Below are 4907 nucleotides of genomic sequence, written 5' to 3'. Positions count from 1 at the left end.
TCAGCAACAGCAGGGGTCAGTCTGGAGCTGGGCTGGCGGTGGGGATAAAAGCCCTGTGGGAGGGGAGCTAGTGGCAGGGTGAGGGAAGTGGTAGAGACTTGCAGAGCTTTGCTGTTGAAAGGGGAGGCCAGAGATGTGGTCATAGCTTGAGTCAGTTTTGGGGTAAAGAGGACCTTTTTTATTCTGAAGGCAGCAGGTGTGGAAGCTGGCTTGTACAGTGATGGAAGTGGTCCGTTAGAGAGACGATGGGTCAGGACAGGGTGGTTCAGGAGTGAAGTCTGAGTATCGGGGGAGGGGCGGGCTGCAGTGTGTGAGGTGGGGGGAAGGCCCCATGCCTGCACGTGGTATCAGGCAAGAAAACACTGCTCCCTTATCAGCCTCATTTGGATGACAAAACATGTAAAATTCTGTGTGATGTTGAGGCTTTTTCATCAGGATTTATAACCCTCATCCAGCATAACACTTGGAAGCAGGTGGATTTTTACAAATTAAAGGTAGTTCTTTTTTCTTTTCAGGCATCATGGACAAATGTAAAGAAAACAGCATCTCGGGGCCTAAGGTAAATCGAATAATCTGTAATCTCAAGTCACATTTATAAAACCCAAAGGGAGATTGGGTTTTATTTTATTATTTATTTATTTATATTATTATTATTTTTTATTGGGGTGTAGTTGTTTGAGATTGGGTTTTAAATCTAGAATTCTTTTTACCTTTACTCTGGGTTGTAACTTCAGATCCCTCTACCACGTTCCTGGGTGGGAATTAGTCATTTTTCTACTCATTCAATAACACTTCGTTGCTTCTTTCACCGTAACTTTTATTTCCTCTGCTTTGTCTTACAGTTAGCTGTTTAAGTATCTGTATTGCTCCATTGCATGCAGGATAATGATGTACGTAGTAGGTGCTTAATAATTGCCCATACTTCCCTGCTTTCCAGAAATTAATTTCTTTGCCATAGTTGGTTCTGCTCACGCTTTAGAGGAATATCGAGCAGCAATTCAGTGGGCATTTCCTGGGCATTGCAGCCAGGTTCTGTGTCAGGTGCAGGGATCACAGCGGTGAAAAGCATGTGGTCTTTGACTTTAAAGAACTTAGAGCCCTTCTGGGTAGGTGTGTGAGCCAGTACCATACTATATATACATATAACCTGAGTAATTCCTAGGAGGGGTGCTCAGTTCAGCTTGGGGTAGACTGGAATCCAGGAGGAGAGACCCCCTGGCCCTTACTTAGCATTTGATGAATATTTGTGGAGCAGTTAGGTGAATGGGTCTCTCACAGAAAGATCCTTTTAATATAAGTAATCCCCAGGTTTTTTTTCCTTCTAGGAAATTAGAAGAATATAAATACTGCTTGTTTTTTTTTTTTTTTTTGAGGGGAGGGGTTTGTTTTTAGAAGTCTTCATCTTTGAAAAATGGATACTTAGCCTTTTTTACTGGCTGAAAGTGTAAAGATGACCAACCAGAAAAAGGCTAAATTGGTTCACTGTATTTGATTCTCAATTCTGATGATAAAAATCATTTTAAAAAATTGCTCTAGGGACTTCCCTGGTGGCACAGTGGTTAAGAATCCGCCTGCCAATGCAGGGGACACGGGTTTGAGCCCTGGTCTGGGAAGATCCCACATGCCGCAGAGCAACTGAGCCCGTGCGCCACAACTACTGAGCCTGTGCTCTAGAGCCCGTGCTCTGCAACAAGAGAATCCACCGCAATAAGAAGCCCGTGCACCGCAACTAGAGAAAGGCCGTGCGCAGCAATGAAGACCCAACATAGCCAAAAAAAATAAATTTATATAAAAAGAAAATTGCTTGATGTTTAAAATGTTTTTTGCTGCCTGAATGTCTGCTGTGTTGTGGATGCTGCTAATTTCAGAAGCAATCTCTTTTTCCTGTAAGTTGGAAACCCTCTCTTGGAAAGCACTTGTACTAGCAGGCTGGTGATGGATTCTGAGGCTTCTCTTCTGGCACTGTTTCCTCGTTTATGAGGAAATTTCCTCCATTGAAGCTAGAGGAAGTGCCCCCTGCCCTGTGTTTGATTAGCTCAGGGCCTTAGAATTTAAGTATTTTAAAAACTCGTGACATCCAACTTACAGGCATGTAAATAATATATTTTGGTAGTAACTTTTTTTTTTTTTTTGCGGTACACGGGCCTCTCACTGTTGTGGTCTCTCCCGTTGTGGAGCACAGGCTCCGGACACGCAGGCTCAGCGTCCATGGCTTACGGGCCCAGTCGCTCCGCTGCATGTGGGATCTTCTCGGACTGGGGCACGAACCCGTGTCCCCTGCATCGGCAGGCGGACTCTCAACCACTGTGCCCCCAGGGAAGCCCTGGTGGTAACTTTTTGAAGAGCCTATGTTTATTTTGTCTTTTGCCTCAGATGCATTTTGTCAGTATTGAACACTTGGAAACTGAAACACTACTAAATCAGTAGTAATTAGCTTTTTGGACTATTAAAACTGTGGTCATTATTGTAAAAAAAAAAAAAGTAATTAGCTTTTGTGGAAAATCTGGCAAGTACAGAAATTCTCCAAAACTTCTTTACTCAAAGATAATCACTGTTGAGGGCTCCCCTGGTGGCGCAGTGGTTGAGAATCCGCCTGCCAATGCAGGCGACACGGGTTCGAGCCCTGGTCTGGGAAGATTCCACATGCCGCGAGGCAACTAGGCCTGTGTGCCACAACTACTGAGCCTGTGCTCCGCAACAAGAGAGGCCCGCGCACCGCGATGAAAAGTGGCCCCTGCTCGCTGCAACTAGAGAAAGCCCTCGCACAGAAACGAAGACCCAACACAGCCAAAAATAAATAAATAAATAAATAATTAATTAAAAAAATCACTGTTGAATATTTTGATGTATTTCTTTCCGTCTTTTTTCTAAACATAGGTATTGTCAAAGAAATGTCATTGGAATTGGGATTTTGGTATAAAGTTTCCAAATTGCAGCTTCTTGCTAAATAATAATTCCCAAGTCATTGTGAATTCTTAGTGTTTAATGCCTCCTTTTTTCGATGAAAGTTTGTTCATGAACATTTGTTTATGGGGGCGTGTTTTTTAGGGGTGGGTGTTGGGGAAGGGGAGGCGGTGTCATTCAGGTATTGCAGCCATATACTGACTGCTCTGGAAGTGCTGATTAAAATCGCTTTCCCCTAACGTCTGTTATCAGTGAGTGACACTCATTTTCTTATATTGGAAAACAAACTTGTGGAATATTCTCATGATATTCAGCTTTCGTTCATGGAGACCATAAAGTTCCTTTTTCCTCCCCAATCTAGACTACAGTTCCACTTGGTGATGGCCCAAAACGTGTTCCGGTGACTCAGCAATTTCCTTCTCAGAATCCGGTGTCTGCGAACAGTGGCCAGGCTCAGCGGGTCTTGTGTCCTTCAAATTCCTTGCAGCGTGTTCCTTCACAAGTGCAAAAGCTTGTCTCCAGCCAAAAACCCGTACAGCCCCTGAAGCAGAAGCCAACGCAGGCAGCCAGCGCCCCTCGTTCTGTCTCCAGGCCGCTGAGTAATACCCAAAAGAGCGAGCAGCCCCAGCTCCCAGCACCTGGTAATCCGCGCTCTGAGGCTCATTGGAGAGTCGTTCTTTTTAGTTGCTAAAAAGCAAGTGTGCAGACGTGTGTTTGTTTGGAACCCTAGCTTTTACGTCATTTTCTGCTGAGGATGGGGAGAAAATCTGGTGTCCGGGTGAAGTGTCAGTGTCTCCTGTGGGCCAGGCCGGACTCCCACCCTCAAGGAAGAGTTGGCAGCCAGGGAGGACACAGCACCAGTGCCGTGTTCTTTGATTGCATAGTAGGGGCGGAGGGGAGGGATGGGGGTTCTTGTAGCAGGTACTCTTGGAGCTGAACAACTTCAGGGTTCTGGGGCGTGGAGGGAAGTGCCCGGCGTGGGGAGTGGGTGGACTGAGGCGGGCCAGGTCAGGTCGAGGTGGGCACTGCTGGCCGCGGTGAGTGGGGCTTTATCCCGTGTGCACTGGGAAGCTGCTGAAAGGTTTTTGAGCGGAGGACGGGCTGACTTGCCTTTATAGAAAGCTCATCTGAATGTGGGGCATGAATTGGAGCGTAGCATTGCTGGACCCAGGGGTACCAGATAGGAGGGAAGCCATTGTGGTTTGGGGCCGATATGGCAGCGGCCTGACCTAGGCAGAGCAGGGTCGGTGCTAATAGTTAGCATTTACCAGGTGTGAGCGCTCACACAGCAGGCATCCTTCATCCGCGTTGTGTCATTCTGTCCTTGTAACCACTCTACAAAGGCAGCCACAGTTTTTAACTTGGTTTTGTGGAGGAGGAAGCTAAGATTTCGAAGTGTTAACTTATTCGAAGACAGCCAGGATGGAGTGGTGCAGAGAAATCCGAGAGCTCACTTAGGATGCAGACTTGACAGAACTGGGCAATAAACTGGACATGGGGATGGTGGTTATACTGGTGGCCTTAACTGAGATTGTGAACCAGGGAGGGGAAGAGTCCAGTTGAGGCCTCAATTCAAATACCTGACCAGAGCAAAATGTGCTGCTGTTGAGACTTTGAAGTGCTGGAAATAGACAAGTGGAAACGTCCCATGTAATTTCCCCGTGGCCACCCAGACAGTGGAGGGAGGGTGGTGGTTGGCTTATGTTTTGTTGCACGTTGTCTGTAGCAAATGGACAGCTGGCTGGCCCACCTCCTGGGGAAGAGGTGATGAGGTGGGAGCTTGTAATGGATGGAAAGATTGGTAATTCTGCTTTAGAATCTCTTCATTTAGAAACTGAGGCTTCAGGGGGCTTCCCTGGTGGCACAGTGGTTGAGAGTCCGCCTGCCGATGCAGGGGACACGGGTTCGTGCCCCGGTCCGGGAGGATCCCACATGCCGCGCAGCGGCTGGGCCCGTGAGCCATGGCCGCTGAGCCTGCGCGTCCGGAGCCTGTGCTCTGCAAC

The 4907-nt window shown here is 47.2% G+C and overlaps 1 protein-coding gene across 3 annotated transcripts in view; it reads left to right on the top strand.

Moving 5' to 3' along the window:
* Positions 1-4907, top strand: part of AURKA (aurora kinase A) — an 18888-nt gene that overhangs the window by 3973 nt on the left and 10008 nt on the right. For 2 of the 3 annotated variants that reach the window (XM_007464266.1, XM_007464265.1), the window contains exons 2-3: positions 516-559; positions 3266-3545. In XM_007464266.1, the coding sequence (XP_007464328.1) occupies positions 521-559; positions 3266-3545 (319 nt within the window). In that variant the 5' untranslated portion in view covers positions 516-520. Of the gene's footprint in view, positions 1-515; positions 560-3265; positions 3546-4907 lie in introns of those variants that run through there. The other variant, XM_007464267.1, reaches the window with a different exon arrangement.

The sequence above is a fragment of the Lipotes vexillifer genome, unplaced genomic scaffold (assembly GCF_000442215.2).
Source record: "Lipotes vexillifer unplaced genomic scaffold, Lipotes_vexillifer_v1.1 scaffold417, whole genome shotgun sequence".
NCBI classification, from domain to species: Eukaryota; Metazoa; Chordata; class Mammalia; order Artiodactyla; family Lipotidae; genus Lipotes; species Lipotes vexillifer.
Note: the sequence above shows the minus strand (reverse complement) of the source record. Positions and strands in the feature narration are given on the sequence as shown.